General features: G+C 50.7%; 1 protein-coding gene across 7 annotated transcripts in view; it reads right to left on the bottom strand.

Moving 5' to 3' along the window:
* Positions 1 to 16,644, bottom strand: part of LOC147717179 (signal transducer and activator of transcription 5B) — a 1,664,723-nt gene that overhangs the window by 814,340 nt on the left and 833,739 nt on the right. For all 7 annotated transcript variants that reach the window (XM_086924123.1, XM_086924125.1, XM_086924127.1 and 4 more), the window contains one exon: positions 1,391 to 1,534. In XM_086924123.1, the coding sequence (XP_086780249.1) occupies positions 1,391 to 1,518 (128 nt within the window). In that variant the 5' untranslated portion in view covers positions 1,519 to 1,534. The remainder of the gene's footprint in view (positions 1 to 1,390; positions 1,535 to 16,644) is intronic.

The raw sequence follows: 16,644 nt of genomic DNA, 5'->3' as shown, positions 1-16,644 counted from the left end.
CCATTGAACAGCTCGCGTTTAAGAAGGGCTTTGAAAGTTAGAGACGCCTCTATAACATGTCTCTACTTCTCCACAAGAACACCCTCCAAAAGGAGGGAGAAGTCTTACTCTTGTTCTAGATCACCTTACAGGGACACGACACATACCACTTATACTCCTACTTCTCCAGCAAACTCTCTCTCTCTTGAGGGTCTCCCGTAGAAAACATACCGAATTTTCGAGATGTCTTAATTAGAGGTGCTACAAAATTAAAGTTCTCGTTGGAAACCCATCAGTCAACAGCTTCTGTTAATCGAGAAACTTTAACCAAGGGCAGGTCGAAGACCTCTTTTGCCTCGGTTACACTCTGCAGAAGAGAATTTTCTCACCCCTGCAACTGTAAAAGCAGGGACTCTTCGTATTTCGAAAAACGTGCAAGTTCCCCCAGCAAGTCCCTTACTTTCTTAAAACCGACCCAAAGCCTGACTCCATCATTGTTGCAGCAGCCAGAAGAAAACAGAATCCACTTCTCAAACAGACAGAGAGAGGAACAAAATGGACAACATAGTGAAAAAGATGTCCGGCACAGATCCACACAGAACTCTAATGAAAATGCTTTTATGGGAAGATATCACAGAGAAATATGAGATGACATGAAATCATTTGCCTCCGATTTACCATCGCGAAGAAAACATGTTTTTTAGAGATGTCTTTTGAAAAAATATTTTTCTGAGGCAGACGATGAAGAAATTACAAGACTGGATTATTTGGCTGCATCTAATAAATGCTTAGTTTACTGTTTTCAGTTTCCCTGGTAAGACAAGAAATTGCATTTTAACTGCCTCTATTTAGGATTGTCATCGGCGTAATGGTGTTTTCGGACCCTTGTAACATCTGTACTAGTGTTCTTGCTAAATCAAGGATTGCATATATATGTATTTATACATTTTGATAAAGTCTGGGGCCATGGGGAAAATAAATATCCTCTGCAGCTCACTCAAATTGACTTTACTTAAGAGATTAGGCGTTCTAATGAACAAGGTAAGATAGAGTTGAACTCTGCAGAATCTGCCGTTAACTGACTGATGTTGCTGAAGGGATTAGGTTGTGTGATGAGCAATGCAGCCAATGTTGGACCTCGCAAATAAGAAAAAGTTTGAAAGAGTCTAGATACATACTGCGACGTCTCTTCGTGTACAGCAGCTAGTAAAATGTGCAGCTATGTATATATGGGTATGCGTGTGTGTAAAGAGGCATACCAGATTCATTCTATTCTAACACCTACTTCCCCTATACTTACCAAGTATTTGAAAGATTGCAGAAAGCTATTTTACAGTTTCAGAGTGCTACAAAATATAAATATAAGTTGGGATGGTAAACAGTTAACTGCAGAGTTCTTTCTGTAACGTACCATGCTTGACTTTCGATCCACTGTGATAAATAATGTCGCACCTCTATGGGAAAGTGTTGGCCATACAGAGCCTGCATCTGTCGCAAGGCATCGCCCTGCAGCTGCTGGGCCTGGATCCAAACAGCCATTGCGTAATGTTGCCACCTGTTGAAATCAAAATTAAAAAGAGGTCAAAGGACTGAATACACATGACCTTAAACTCCAGTATCCACAGGAAAGGAAGGCAGAACATTCTCTAAAAATGGTATTTTAAAATAAATGCACTCTTATCTCTCATTAATTAACCTGCATCCTTGAAACCATGCGTCAGCGTTTATTTAGGTTGAGCAAGTGAGGAACAACAGTGGGTCTACAACAAACTTCACTAGTAAGCAACTATCGCAAATACTTGTTCAATTCCATTATTATTGCTGGGAAGGCAGAATATAGGCTCTGACTTCCCGTGGAATCCCTGTGGTTTACAGGCTGCATTCTCCAGTGTTGGATCTGACAGTATCTTAATCTAACATTCATTGCCATCTTAAAAGCTTTCATGCAATTGCCAAAATGACTTAATCGTATCTGGAGAATTATATCCCAAATTTATGTTAATAATTCTGCTGTGGCCCTCGGCTAGAAATCTCTGGACAAACGCAGGAGATGAGGGGAAGATCTGTGAAAGATTAGCCCGCCTATGTGAAGCAGTCTAAAGCAGTTTAAGAGGTTTTACTCAGATGCCTTCGTTTCTAAACGTGCATACAAATGAAATCATTCTGTATTTCAGACATTCTATTTATATCTTTGTGTGTGATCTCCCACCTACTACTGACAGAAATTCCCTTGTAGTGAACATGGCCAAGTTAGCCGGAAAACTGGAATAAGCAAGGTGGTAACATTTCAGACGGTTAACAGGAAAAAAACAAGCATTTGCAATGCAAAAGGTCTCGCATTAGGAAAGTTTGAGCTATTGGTATTGTAAATGACACATTTTTTTATTTATGTTTTGTTTTTGAAAATAGCGACATTAATAGCTTTGTCTTTTACAATGCCAATAGTTATAACTTTCGCAAGTGTGACACCTATAGCATTTGTAATGCAATATGTGTTGTATTTACGTGACTTAGATGTATTGATATTACAAATAACACTGGCTTTTAATTTTTTCAAATAATTAATACTTAAACAAAAGTTATTGTAATTTATAATGGCAATAGCTTAAACTTTTGTAAATAACTTTTGTGAAGATTATGTTCAGTGTATTTTATTGTGACGAAAATTCAAGAACAGAAGTGAAATATCAACATATTTTTGTTACATTTGTAATAAAGCTTGAAATATTGAGAGAACATATTTGAACCAGTTGTTGTTCAATGGATGCACAGATTGATGCTGTGGTGGCACTGAGTGATGTTGTGGTGGCCAACGAATGATGTGGCATTCAGTGATGCTGTGGTAGCGCATAGTGTTGTTGTGGTGCCCCTGAGTGATGCTGTGGTGGTGCTGAGTGATGCTGTATGCTATGCAATGTTTTTGGATTGCTGTCCTATGTTTTGATTTGTTATGCTAAGCTTTGCTGTGTTTTGTTATGCTTTGCTATGTTTTGTTGTGTTTTATTATGCTATGCTTTTTTTTGCTATGCTATGTTTTGTTATGCTAGGTTTGTTGTGTTTGGTATGCTATGCTATGTTTTGCTATGTTATTATATGTTTTGTTAAGCTATGCTATGTTTTGTTGTGTTTTGCTGTTTTGTTATGCTATGTGGTGTGTTTTGTTATGCTATGTTTTGTTATGTTATGCTATGTTTTGTTATGCTATGCTGTTTAATTTTGCTATCCTATGCTTTGTTTTGTTATGCTATGCTATATTTTGTTGTGTTTTGTTATGCTATGTTGTGTTTTGCTATGCTATGCTTTGTTATGCTATGCTATGTTTTGTTTTGCTATGCTGTGTTTTGTTTTATTATGCTATGCTTTGTTTTGCTATGCTATGTTGTGTTATGCTATGCTATGCTATGCTATATTTTGTCATGCTATGCTAAGCTTTGTTTTCTTATGCTAAAGCTATGCTGTGTTTTGTTATGCCATGCTATGCTGTGTTTTGTTATGCTTTGCTATGCTAGGTTTTGTTATATATGCTATGCTTTGTTGTGTTTTCATGTTTTGTTATGCTATGCTTTGTTTTGTTCTGCTATGTTTTGTTATGTTTTGTTATACTATGCTATGTTTTGTTATACTATGCTATGTTTTGTTATACTATGCTATGTTTTGCTATGCTTTGTTATGTTATGCTATGCTTTGTTTTGCTATGCTTTGTTATGCTTTGCTATGTTTTGTTGTGTTTTGTTATGCTATGCTATGCTTTGTTGTGTTTTGCTATGCTATGTTTTGTTTTGTTATGCTATGCTATGTTTTGTTTTGCCATCCTATGCTTTGGTTTGTAATGCTATGCTATGTTTTGCACCCCTATGCTTTTTTTTGTTATGCTATAATATGCTGTAATGTTTTATGCTATGCTAAGTTTTGTTAAGCTATGCTGGTGAGGGTGTGTGAGGGTGAGTGAGGGGGTGAGAGGGTTGTGAGGGTAAGGGGGTGTGAGGGTGAGGGGGTGCGAGGGTGAGGGTGTGTGAAGGTGAGTGAGGGTGGGTGAGAGGGGTGGGGGTGTGAGGGTGGGGGGTGTGAGAGGGTGGGGGGTGTGAGGGTGAGGGGGTGGGGGGTGTGAGGGGGTGTGTGAGGGTGAGGGGGTGGGAGGTGAGGGGGATGAGGGGGGTGAGGAGGTGTGAGGGTGTGTGAGTGAGGGTGAGTGAGGATGAGATGGTGTGAGGGTGGGTGAGGGTGTGTGAGAGGGTGTGTGAGCAGGTGTGTGAGAGGGTGTGTGAGAGGGTGTGTGAGGGTGGGTGAGGGGGTGAGGGTGGGTGAGGGGGTGAGAGGGTGTGTGAGTGAGGGTGAGTGAGGATGAGATGGTGTGAGGGTGGGTGAGGGTGTGTGAGAGGGTGTGTGAGCAGGTGTGTGAGAGGGTGTGTGAGAGGGTGTGTGAGGGTGGGTGAGGGGGTGAGGGTGGGTGAGGGGGTGAGAGGGTGTGTGAGGGTGTGTGAGGGTGTGGGGGTGTGGTGAGGGTGTGGGGGTGTGAGGGTGTGGGGGTGTGAGGGTGAGGGGGTGTGAGGGTGAGGGGGTGTGAGGGAGAGGGGGTGTGAGGGAGAGGGGGTGTGAGGGAGAGGGGGTGTGAGGGAGAGGGGGTGTGAGGGAGAGGTGTGTGAGGGTGAGTGAGGGTGAGAGGGTGTGAGGGAGGGTGAGGGGGTGTGAGGGTGTGAGGGTGTGGGGGTGTGAGGTGTGAGGGTGAGGGGGTGTGAGGGTGAGGGGGTGTGAGGGTGAGGGGGTGTGAGGGTGAGGGGGTGTGAGGGAGAGGGGGGTGAGGGTGTGTGAGGGTGAGAGGGTGTGAGGGTGAGAGGGGGTGTGAGGGTGAGGGTGTGTGTGTGAGGGTGTGTGTGAGGGTGAGAGGGTGTGTGAGGGTGACGGGGGTGAGGATGAGGGGGTGTGAGGGGGTGAGGGTGAGGCGGTGTGAGGGTGAGGCGGTGTGAGGGTGAGGCAGTGTGAGGGTGAGGGATTGTGAGGGTGAGGGGGTGTGGGGGTGTGAGGGTGTGAGGGTGAGGGGGTGTGAGATTGTGAGGGTGAGGGGGTGTGAGGGTGAGTGAGGGTGGGTGAGAGGGTGGGTGAGAAGGTGGGTGAGGGGTGGGTGAGGGGGTGAGAGGGTGGGTTAGGGTGTGAGAGGGTGAGTGAGGGTGAGAGGGTGGGTGAGGGAGTGGGTGAGGGCGTGTGTGAGGGTGTGTGTGAGGGGGTGAGGGGGTGTGTGAGGGGGTGAGGGTGTGTGTGAGGGTGTGTGAGGGTGAGGGGGTGTTGGTGTGAGGGTGGGTGAGGGGGTGAGGGTGTGTGAGGGTGAGGGTGACTGAGGGTGTGAGGCGGTGTGAGAGTGTGTGTGAGGGGTGTGAGTGTGAGGGGGAGTGAGGGTGTGTGAGTTTGAGGGTGTGTGAGGGTGAGGGAGTGAGGGTTAGGGTGTGTGAGGGTGAGTGAGGGTGTATGAGGGTGAGGGGGTGAGAGGGTGTGAGGTTGAGTGAAGGTGTGTGAGGGCGAGGGTGTGAGGGTGAGAGGGTGTGAGGGTGTGTGAGGATGTGTGAGGGTGAGGGTGTGTGAGGGTCCGAAGTAGCAAAATATGAAAGACAGTGGACTTAGGGGGTAATGAAGGAGCCGGGGGGCAATGGATGGGTAGGTCTTGGTGGGCAAAAACAGCAATCGAAGGAGAGGCTGGCTAATACTGGAGGCGGGGAGAAACATTAGCAAAAGCAACACAGAGCATGTGGGAGGGGTGGGAGTATGGGCACACGAGAAAACTCGCAAAATGAATGAGGGAGACAGCAACACGGAGAGTGGGACAGGTATTTAGGGGGGAAGTATTGCACATGTGCTCCGGCAGAATGATGTGAGTGCCAATGTTTTTACATTTATATATATGAGATGGGTCAGCAATTCAGAAGGCATGAAAAAAAAGTTGTGCAAAAGTAAATTTGTTTAAGACGGAGGAGCTGACAGCAATTTGCTCACTGGTATCCCTGGCTACACTCCTCCCACCGCACAAAAATTGTTAAAAAACAAATGTTGGGGGCTGTTAGACAGGAAACCTGAGGGTCGGCCGAGCAAGGGGGAGAGGCCTCCTGGCGAGGGTCCTCTCCTCAGATCGTACGGACGAGCAACCACCCCCCCTACAGATGGACGCCACACAAAGATAGGTTCCTAACACTTTTATCGGCATTCTTTGGCAGGTTATTGTAACCGTACAGAAGGAACGGGATGCGGGGATCCCTCTAAACTTAGTCTCTGTGGGAAGGGGGTAGCGGGACAGTCTTGGTACCGGTCTGGTACAGGGATGCCTGACGCACAGCTCTCAATCCTCGAGCTGGAGGGTTCTCTGGTATGGGCCACGGCAGCGCCAGCAGGACTCCAAGGATGGTTTACGAAGATGAGCCGCGGCAGCGCCAGCAGGGCTCCAAGAATGGTTCACGAAGATGAGCCGCGGCAGCGCCAGCAGGACTCCAAGGATGGTTCACGAAGATGAGCCGCGGCAGCGCCAGCAGGGCTCCAAGGATGGTTCACGAAGATGAGCCGCGGCAGCGCCAGCAGGACTCCAAGGATGGTTCACGAAGATGAGCCGCGGCAGCGCCAGCAGGACTCCAAAGTTAGTTGCAAGAAGATGAGCCGCGGCAGGGCCAGCAGGGCTCCAAGGATGGTTCACGAAGATGAGTTCGTCTCCGTGTCTCTCGGCTCCAGGATACAACTAACTTCCTGCTCTGGAGCTGCCCCAGTTATAGGGCTGGTCCCAGGGGTGGGGGAATCCTATCGCCCGACGCCCGAACCATGTGGTTTTTATTGACGGGCAAGAAGATTTAATGTCTATTTTGTCCGACGGACAAGTAGACATTAAATCACGTCAAGAAAATAGGCTGTGGGCTTGCAGAGAGCCTTTGGAGCCCTCTGATTGGCTAGCAGCTCATGACTTCACTGGGCTCTAACCAGTGATTGGCTGGGGAGTGAAACGTCACTACTCTCAGCAAGCAGTTGAACTTCGGGACCTCCGCGAGCGAGGAAATTCCTTTTGAGGTAAAATTAAAGCACTGCCAAGGCGCCCGCCATAGCACTGCTAGTGTTATTTTTCCCTGCATGGATACAGATTCCACTGAAATATTGGACTAGAACTTTAATGTCTGCCTGCTGACGGCCCGTCGCTAATGCAGCATCATTGTGGCTGCAGAAAGCGCGGGCTGACTCCTCACTTCTCTTGCCGACTGCACACGTTTCTTTTGGTATGCAGAGTGGATTAGAAGTCCATTTCATACCAGAGGTCTGACACTGATTGGGCAATTCCTCTCACAAATGAGCGATATCTTTCCCATTTGTGAGAGAAAATGCTCAATTTGCCAGTGCCTATTTTTCTGGATTAATTTAGCCCGTTGTGCACATTTTTTTTTGAACTGCAAATGCCTCAGCATCGTCGCTGCAGTGTATCTTTAGTAATTGTAAAAGGAGACTTAACTGTTCCTTTGAAAGCTAGTTAATTGCGTGCAGCATGAGCACTGCACACATCGACACATCAGTGCCAGGACTTCATGCGGGGGTTAAAAATACATCGATTTTAGAAAACGAAAGTAGCCGCCTCACTGTTCTAATGCTGACGGTGTAAAAGCTCTTTGTGACCGGGATTAGTATTTCCACTGAAGAACGCTGCCTCCATCGCAAAAGGTCATGAAAGGCTCTCCAATTCCACCACCAAGGAGGCATGTAGGCGCTTGTGTTTTGGCTGGGCAATTAATCAGCTTAATGTTCCGGCGTGACAAAGTGAGACAGCGCTGCACTGGGTGGGGGGTAAGAAGGAGGATCGAATACAGTAGCAGATTAAAAACCTCAGAAGGAGAAAGTAAGTGAAGGTGGAGACAAAAGGAGAGCATGCAGTGATATCAGGCGTGATCTACAGTGGAATAAAGTTATCTGCAGGCGTGTGCTTATGTGGTCGGAAGGGAGCTGCCTAACTGAGTATAAGGGGAGCAACTGTCACAGTGAGCCACACATTGTTTTACTTAATTTTGCAACTTCAGCTGCACCGTGCGCCAAGTGTAGCAGAGAATGCCTAAGGCGGATCACAGGGAGGCACCTGATGTACCTCTAGCAGCCACTTTATTTTTCTCTGTGAAGACTATAATGATCGCCTTAATATTGTATTGGCGTCTGCCAGAATAATGTCCCCTCTGCATAAGTTCACATATCATTTGATATTTCTCGTGCAGCTGCCAACAGTGATACACTCAGAAATAAATAAGTGTCCTTGTAGTAATGTAACTGGCGCTCATCTAAGCGCTCCAATATGTTTAGGTAGAGTTTGCGCTATTAAACTGCAAAAAAGAGTCATTCTTTTATTAGAAATGCTCTTTCAGTGAGTCATATGCAAGTGTAGTCATGTCTTAAAATAACTCGGGCTAGAATATTAGAAACAAGTGAAATCGGGAAATGGTGAGGAAGATATGAAGGGTACTAGCATTAAAGAAGAAGAGAAAATGCTGATTTCACTTAGCAGGAGTTCAATTCTGGTGGTGTGTTCATTTGATATGTGCTACTTTATACAAATAGATATGCAGAGCTCTGCCAATGAACACAACTAGATCAGTCTGACTGTGTGTGTGTGCTTGTGTGAAACAGGGGGGCTGGGCCTCTATTAACAGCTCTGCAATGCACTTCAGTTCTGCCTCAAATAGCTCTGCAAATGCACGTTCACGTTATATTATTTAATCATAGTCCAGGATTCTTTTGGTGATTGTATCCCTGCAGTCTTACTTGAATCATATGTTTGTGATGACTGTCCGTTATTTGTGATATGTCTGCATGCTCTGGGATAGTTCAGTATTCTGGATAGCTGTGGCTTGTTGGCGAAAGATGTTCATTATTAGTGATCATGTTTTTTTTTTTAAAGCAGTGAGTTAAGTAAGTACTGGTTGCAATTAGTTGTGACATTATGCAACATCCTGCTTGAGTGCAGAGTTTATTTACAGTAGTTATCTGCTATTTGTGATGTGGCAGAATTCTTGACAGTCCGGAACTATTTAGATACTCTTTGTGAAAGAGAACCTGTTCTGGCTTGATAAATAAAAAAAAAAAATAGCTTCCATGCTTAAATTGTGTGATCTTAGGCAAATATTTTTTTTCAACCAAACTAACTTTTTCTTTTTGTATAAGACTCCCTGCTTTCCATTTTTACTGATTTTTACAGATAAATACAGACAGAAAACCATTTATTTTCTTATCTGTTTTTATTTTTAATATTGATAAAAACTGAAATTGGCTGCTTTTTGAGTGATTCTAAATACCCTTTTTAATGATTGCCAGGCCAATAACTGTGTGAATTGATAGGTCAGGGGTTTAAAAAAAGGAACTTTAGTAAAGAGGCTTACACAGCAGTAGATATGCACAAAGCTGATACTGAAATGTGCATATTTTCACATAAGTGCTTGATTTATCTTCTGCATGTGGCAGGCATTCAAGCATGACTGCATTTTTATTGGTTTTATTGGTTAAATGCGGAAATATACCAGTTTCAGCTTTTTTTCTTCATAAAACTCATAATAAATATGGATAAATACAGATAAAGTTGTCAAAAATAAATATGGATAATATACAGACAGAAATGTCAAAAAAATAAATACCACATAAAACCGGGAGCCCTATTCATAAGTACGGAAGCACTAATGTTTCTCTGTCAGCTGGAGCCCTTATGTTTGATGTGGGATGGGAGTAGGTGGGACAAGTGAATTTTACAGGACATGTAGATCTCGGTGGCATTTTGTCCCTTGGACAAGTAGATTATTTGGAAAATTCCACACCCCTGCTGGTCCCCTTTGATGTCCGGACCCTCGCACTTGAGGGTCAGAGGGTCCGGGATCTGCGAGTCCAGACACCCAGCAGGGGGGTGGAGCCAGCGCCCGGGGAGGCTGGGGGCGATCGAAACCAGGCGGATAGGGGACCATCGACACTCCTTCCCCCATTGACTCGTCAAGTGATCTCTTTACCCCCTGGTTGGATTGTGGTGCCTCGATGTCGGGGCTTTGCTGGGTCTGTGGCTGGGGTCGGGCCGAGGCCACGAGGCCTGGTCGTGGAGGGTCCAAGATGGCGGCTGGGCCGGAGACGAGGATCCGGGAAAGGGTCCGGACCAGTCGAGAGGGTTGAGGAGATGAGGTCGAGTTCCGTCAGGGGAAAGCTGGGGGCGGCACTCGTGGAAGGTGGAAGGTGCCGTTCTTGGCCGGGGAACAGAAGTCGAGGTAGTCCGGGACCCGTCATGCGGGAGGAGTGGGGCCGCGCCACGAGGCCAGGCCCAACAGGGGCATATGAGGCAACGGATGAGCAGGTGGGGATGGTAAAAACAGCACATGCATGGCAGCAACTCTGGGGCGGGGGAAAAGCTACTGGGAGAGAAAGCAACAGAAACCAACAGAGAGATTGTACACGGGAGAAGTAGACGAGAAAGACCTTAGAAAACAAGGCCTCAAGTGAGAGCAATAAAGCAACAAGCTCTCGGCATTGCTGTGACGGGGGAGCGCATTCCTTTCAAGTCTGATGCGGGGGAGCAAATGGTGAGCGTGCGCCCGGCACACATGCACTGGCCATAATCCGCATTCAAAAGCCCTCTGGCAGCATTTCCTGGAGCCCCTACATAAGTCTCGCCGGATATCATACTGCGATTCTCCTTTGATGGTGAGGGGGTGTGAGGGTGTGTGAGGATGAGGGTGTGTGAGGGTGAGGGGGTGTGAAGGTGAGTGAGGGGGGTGTGATGGGGAAGTGGTGTGAGGGAAAGGGGGTGTGAGGATGAGGGGGGATGAGGGGGTGAGGAGGTGTGAGGGTGTGTGAGAGGGTGAGTGAGGGTGAGAGGGTGTGAGGGTGTGTGAGAGAGTGTGTGAGGGTTTGTGAGGGTGAGTGAGGGTGAGTGAGGGTGTGTGAGAGGGTGTGTGAGAGGGTGTGTGAGAGGGTGTGTGAGAGGGTGTGTGAGAGGGTGTGTGAGAGGGTGTGGGGGGGAGGGGTGTGGGGGGGAGGGAGAGGGGGGAGGGGTGTGGGGTGAGGGAGAGGGAGGGAGGGGGAGTGAGGGGGTGGTGAGGGTGTGGGGGTGTGAGGGTGAGGAGGTGTGGGGGTGAGGGGGTGTGAGGGTGAGGGGTGTGAGGGTGAGGGGGTGCGAGGGGGATGAGGGAGAGGGGGGGTGAGGGGGTGAGGGTGTGTGAGGGTGAGTGAGGGTGAGAGGGGGGGTGAGGGTGTGTGAGGGTGTGTGAGGGTGAGGGTGGGTGAGGGGTTTTGAGGGTGAGGGTGTGTGAGGGAGAGTGAGGGTGTGTGAGACGGTGTGAGGGTGAGTGAGGGGGTGTGAGAGTGTGTGATGGTGAGGGGGTGTTGGGTGAGGGAGTGTGAGGGTGTGTGAGGGTGTGTGAGGGGATGGGTGAGGGTGTGAGGGGGGTGAGGGTGGGGGTGTGAAGGTGTGCGAGGGTGAGGGGGTGTGAGGGTGGGTGAGGAGGTGTGAGGGTGAGTGAGGTTGAGGGGGTGCGAGGGTGAGAGGGTGTGGGGGTGTGAGGGTGTGGGGGTGTGGGGATGTGGGGGTGAGGGTGGGTGAGGGAGTGCGAGGGTGTGTGAGGGGATGGGTGAGGGGGTGAGGGTGAGGGGGTGAGGGTGAGCGGGTGGGGGTGTGAAGGTGTGTGAGGGTGAGAGGGTGTGGGGGTGTGAGGGTGTGGCGGTGTGAGGGTGTGGGGGTGTGAGGGTGTGTGGGGGTGTGTGGTGGTGTGGGGGGGTGTGAGGGTGAGGGAGTTTGAGAGGGTGTGAGGGTGAGGGTGAGTGAGAGGTTGTGAGGGGGTGTGAGGGGGTGTGTGAGGGTGAAGGTGTGTGAGGGCGAGGGGTTGTGAGGGTGAGGGGGTGTGAGGAGGTGAGGGTGTTTGAGGGTGAGGGGGTGTGAGGGTGAGTGGTTGTGAGAGTGAGAGGCTGTGAGGGTGTGTAAGGGTGTGTGAAGGTGTGCAAGGGGGTGTGAGGGTGAGGGGGGTGAGGCGGTGGGGGGTGAGGGGGTGAGGGATAGGGGGTTGAGGGTGAGGGGGTGTGAGGGTGAGAGGGTGTGAGGGTGAGAGGGTGTGAGGGTGAGAGGGTGAGAGGGTGTGAGAGTGAGGGTGTGTGAGGGTGAGGGGGTGAGGGGGTGTGAGGGAGGGTGAGGGGGTGAGAGGGTGAGGGGGTGAGAGGGTGTGTGAGGGTGAGAGGGTGTGTGAGGGTGAGAGAGGGTGAGAGGGTGAGAGAGGGTGAGAGGGTGTGTGAGGGTGAGAGGGTGTGTGAGGGTGAGGGTGTGTGAGGGTGAGGCGGTGTGAGGGTGAGGGGGGTGAGGGTGAGGGGGGGGTGAGGGTGTGTGTGATGGTGAGAGGGTAAGGGGGTGAGAGGGTGAGGAGGTATGAGGGTGAGTGAGGGTGAGTGAGGGGGTGGGTGAGGAGGTGGGAGAGGATGTGAGAGGGTGGGTTAGGGTGTGAGAGGGTGGGTTAGGGTGTGAGAGGGTGGGTTTGGGTGTGAGAGGGTGGGTGACTGGGTGAGTGAGGGTGAGAGGGTGGGTGAGGGTGTGTGTGAGGGGGCGAGGGTGTGAGGGTGAGGGGGTGTGAGGGTGAGGGGGTGTGAGGGTGAGGGGGTGTGAGGGTGGGTGAGGGGGAGGGTTAGGGGGTGTGAGGGTGAGTGTGTGTGAGGGTGAGTGAGTGAGGGTGAGAGGGTTGTGAGGGGGTGAGGGTGAGTGAGGGTGTGTGAGGGTGAGGGGGTGAGGGTGTGTGAGGGTGTGAGGCAGTGTGAGGGTGTGTGTGTGAGGGGGTTGAGGAGTGTGAGGGGGAGTGAGGGGGTGTGAGGTTGAGGGGGTGAGGGTGAGGGGGTGAGGGTTAGGGTGTGTGAGAGTGTGAGGTTGAAGGGGTGTGAGGGTGAGGGGTGAGTGAGGGTGAGGGGGGGTGAGGGGGGGTGAGGGGGTGTGAGGTTGAGTAAAGGTGTGTGAGGGTGAGGGTGAGAGGGTGTGAGGGTGTGTGAGGATGTGTGAGGGTGAGGGTGTGTGAGGGTGCGAAGTAGCAAAATATGAAAAACAGTGGACTTAGGGGGTAATGAAGGAGCCGGTGGGGCAATGGATGGGTAGGTATTGGCGGGCAAAAACAGCAATCGAAGGAGAGGCTGACTAACACTGGAGGCGGGGGAGAAACATTAGCAAAAGCAACACAGAGCATGTGGGAGGGGTGGGAGTATGGGCACACGAGAAAACTCGCAAAATGAGGGAGACAGCAACACAGAGAGTGGGACAGGTATTTACTGGGGAAGCATTGCACATGTGCTCCGGCAGAATGATGTGAGTGCCAATGTTTTTACATTTATATATATGAGATGGGTCAGCAATTCAGAAGGCATGAAAAAAAAGTTGTGCAAAAGTAAATTTGTTTAAGACGGAGGAGCTGACAGCAATTTGCTCACTGGTATCCCTGGCTACACTCCTCCCTCCGCATCAAAATTGTTAAAAAAAAATGTTGGGGGCATATGAGGCAACGGATGAGCAGGTGGGGCGGGTTAAAGCAGCACATGCATGGCAGCAACTCTGGGGCGGGGGAAAAGCTACTGAGAGAGAAAGCAACAGAGAGATTGTACACAGGAGAAGTAGACGAGAAAGAGCTTAGAAAACAAGGCCTCAAGTGAGAGCAATAAAGCAACAAGCTCTCAGCATTGCTGTGGCGGGGGAGCGCATTCCTTTCAAGTCTGATGCGGGGCGGTGGAGCAAATGGTGAGCGTGCGCCCGGCGCACATGCACTGGCCATAATCTGCTTTCCAAAGCCTTCTGGCAGCATTTCCTAGAGCCCCTACATAAGTCTCTCCGGATGTCAACTGCGATTCTCCTTTGAGGGTGAGGGGCTGTGAGGGTGAGGGGGTGTGAGGGTGAGGGGGGTGTGAGGGTGAGGGTGTGTGAGGGAGAGGGGGTGTGAGGGTGTGTGAGGGTGAGGGGTGTGAAGGTGAGAGAGGGGGGGTGTGAAGGTGAGTGAAGATGGGTGAGGGGGTGTGATGGGGAAGGGGTGTGAGGGGGAGGGGGTGTGAGGGGGAAGGGGGGTGAGGGGTGTGAGGGTGGGTGAGAGGGTGTGAGGGTGAGTGAGGGTGTGTGTGAGGGTGAGGGGTGTGGGTGTGAGGGGGTGAGGGAGGGTGTGTGAGGGTGTGTGAGAGGGTGTGTGAGAGGGTGTGTGAGGGAGTGTGAAGGTGTGATGAGGGTGATAAGGTGTGGGGGTGTGAGGGTGAGGGGGTGTGAGGGTGAGGGGGTGTGAGGGTGAGGGGGTGTGAGGGTGAGGGGTTGTGAGGGAGAGGGGGTGAGGGAGAGGGGGGTGAGGGTGTGTGAGTGAGGTTGAGAGGGTGTGAGGGTGAGAGAGGGGGTGTGAGGGTGTGTGAGGGTGAGGGGTTATGAGGGTGAGGGTGTGTGAGGGAGAGTGAGGGTGTGTGAGAGGGTGTGAGAGGGTGTGTGAGGGTGTGTGATGGTGAGGCGGTGTTGGGTGTGAGGGTGTGTACGAGGGTGAGGGAGTGTGAGGGTGTGTGAGAGGGTTGTGAGAGGGTGCATGAGGGGATGGGTGAGGGTGTGAGGGTCAGGGGGGTGAGGGTGAGCGGGTGTGAGGGTGGGGGGTGTGAAGGGGTGTGAGGGTGGGGGTGTGGGGGTGTGAGGGTGAGGGGGTGTGAGGGTGAGGGGGGTGAGGGGGGTGAGGGTGAGGGGGGTGTGAGGTTGAGGGGGTGTGAGGTTGAGGGGGTGTGAGGGTGAGGGGGTGTGAGGGTGATGGGGTGTGAGGGTGATGGGGTGTGAGGGTGAGAGGGTGTGAGGTGTGAGGGTGAGAGGGTGTGTGAGGGTGAGAGGGTGTATGAGGGTGAGAGGGTGTGTGAGGGTGAGGCAATGTGAGGGTGAGGGGGTGTTTGATGGTGAGAGGGTGAGGGGGTGTGAGGGTGAGGGGGTATGGGGGGGTGAGGGTGAGTGAGGGGTGTGAGAGGGTGGGTGGGGGTGTGGGTGAGGGGGTTAGGGGGTGGGTGAGGGTGTGAGAGGGAGGGTTAGGGTGTGAGAGGGTGAGTGACGGGGTGTGAGAGGGTGAGTGAGGGTGAGTGAGGGTGGGTGAGGGAGTGGGTGAGGGTGAGGTTGTGTGAGGGTGAGGGTGTGAGAGGGTGGGTGAGGGTGAGGGGGTGGGTGAGGGGGTGTTTGAGGGTGGTGAGGGTGTGTGTGAGGGGGTGATGGGGTGTGAGGGTGGGTGAGGGTGTGGGGGGTGAAGGGGTGTGAGGGTGAGGGTGTGTGAGGGTGAGTGAGTGAGGGTGAGAGGGTTGTGAGGGGGTGAGGGTAAGTGAGGGGGTGTGAGGGGGTGAGGGTGGGTGAGGGGTGAAGGTGTGTGAGAGTGAGGGGTGTGAGGGTGAGTGAGGTTGTGAGGAGGTGTGAGGGTGTGTTTGAGGGGGGTGAGGGGTGTGAGTGTGAGGGGGAGTGAGGGTGTGTGAGGGTGAGTTAGGGTGAGGGTTCTGAGGGTGAGGGAGTGAGGGTGAGTGAGGGTGGGTGAGGGTTAGGGTGTGTGAGGGTGTGAGGGTGAGGGGGTGTGAGGTTGAGTGAAGGTGTGTGAGGGAGAGGGTGTGAGGGTGTGTGGAGGATGTGTGAGGGTGAGGGTCCGAAGTAGCAAAAAATGAAATACAGTGGACTTAGGGGGTAATGAAGGAGCCGGTGAGGCAATGGATGGGTAGGTATTAGCAGGCAAAAACAGCAATCGAAGGAGAGGCTGAATAACACTGGAGGCGGGGGAGAAACATTAGCAAAAGCAACACAGAGCATGTGGGAGGGGTGGGAGTATGGGCACACGAGAAAACTCACAAAATGAAGGAGACAGCAACACGGAGAGTGGGACAGGTATTTAGGGGGGAAGCATTGCACATGTGCTCCGGCAGAATGATGTGAGTGCCAATGTTTTTACATTTATATATATGAGATGGGTCAGCAATTTAGAAGGAGGATGAGGAGGAGCTGACAGCAATTTGCTCACTGGCTACACTCCTCACCAAAATTGCTTTAAAAAAATGTTGGGGGCATATGAGGCCACAGATGAGCAGGTGGGGAGGGTAAAAGCAGCACATGCATGGCAGCAACTCTGGGGTAGGGGAAAAGCTACTGAGAGAGAAAGCAACAGAAAGCAACAGAGAGATTGTACACGGGAGAAGTAGACGAGAAAGACCTTAGAAAACAAGGCCTCAAGTGAGAGCAATAAAGCAACAAGCTCTCAGCATTGCTGAGGCGGGGAGCGGATTCCTTTCAAGTCTGATGCGGGGGCGGGGGGAGCAAATGGTGAGCGTGCGCCCGGCGCACATGCACTGGCCATAATACGCATTCCAAAGCCCTCTGGCAGCATTTCCTGGAGCACCTATATAAGTCTCGCCGGATGTCGTACTGCGATTCTCCTTTAAGGACTCTGTACATCCCTTTAAGGGAGATAAGGACCTGAACAGAAGAAGGACTTATCTTTTAGTTTTCTGAGAGAACATGCTAGTTTGTCTGCTAAAGGAAAAGTGGAAGAGGTATTCTAACCTTAGACTTGAATGTCTGCTCAGAGGACCCATTACAGAACTGTGCTTCCGATTTTAATCTCAGAAGCAGAGAAGTCTGGCTCTGTTGAGAATATGTATTTGCCTCCTGGGTAACGTGCATTCTTAAACATAAGTGCTTGAAAT

This window comes from Lissotriton vulgaris, chromosome 5 (genome assembly GCF_964263255.1).
Source record: "Lissotriton vulgaris chromosome 5, aLisVul1.2, whole genome shotgun sequence".
NCBI lineage: Eukaryota > Metazoa > Chordata > Amphibia > Caudata > Salamandridae > Lissotriton > Lissotriton vulgaris.
Note: the sequence above shows the minus strand (reverse complement) of the source record. Positions and strands in the feature narration are given on the sequence as shown.